The 659-nt window shown below is 34.3% G+C and overlaps 1 protein-coding gene across 1 annotated transcript in view; it reads right to left on the minus strand.

Moving 5' to 3' along the window:
• LOC102586877 (uncharacterized) overlaps positions 1–659 on the minus strand; it is an 87,390-nt gene that overhangs the window by 34,425 nt on the left and 52,306 nt on the right. Inside the window, exon 29 of the mRNA XM_015306015.1 lies at positions 439–552. Coding sequence (XP_015161501.1) covers positions 439–552 — 114 coding nt within the window. The remainder of the gene's footprint in view (positions 1–438; positions 553–659) is intronic.

A 659-nucleotide genomic window follows, 5' to 3' on the forward strand; every position in this document is an offset into this window, starting at 1 on the left:
GCCCCCCCCCCCCCTCATTGATTAAACAAATCCTAGCAGATACACACACAGAAAATACCTAACAACTCTTATCTTCTAACAGACATCCACCTGGGAAATTCTACAATGCATGATTTCTAATCCTGCTTGCATTCATAGTTTCTGCTTTAAAAAACTGAAGGAAAGAAAAATTGATCTAGCTCTTTTTAGTTCCTTGTGCAGTGCATGTTCACCTCTCAAATGAAGAACAATGATTGTTTTCTTTAGCATCTGTATTGAAAGAAGGCATTCCATATTTTTTACAGGTACACAATAGCCAGAATACAAGTTTAATGAAATTGACAGTGAGAATATCCACAAATTTTAACTAGACCAAAACCATCATCAAGCAATGCTAGGTCACAAAGAAGCAAAAGGAAAGAGCAAGTTAAATATGTTAAAAAAAAACAAAACACTTACCTCTTGAACAAATCTATAAAGAAAAACTATACGAACTGCTGAAAGCCGACCACGCAAGCTGTAGTCATATCCTTCATAATCATCATCTTCTGTACTATGAGACTTAAATACAAACTGAACCAGGGGAGAAACCATCTTAGTACAAAGTAATAAATATATATGTTAAAGAGATATAACAAAAAGGTAGCTGGGATGGAGCCCAAATTCAATATATATATATA

Source organism: Solanum tuberosum, unplaced genomic scaffold (assembly GCF_000226075.1).
Source record: "Solanum tuberosum cultivar DM 1-3 516 R44 unplaced genomic scaffold, SolTub_3.0 scf00021, whole genome shotgun sequence".
NCBI classification, from domain to species: Eukaryota; Viridiplantae; Streptophyta; class Magnoliopsida; order Solanales; family Solanaceae; genus Solanum; species Solanum tuberosum.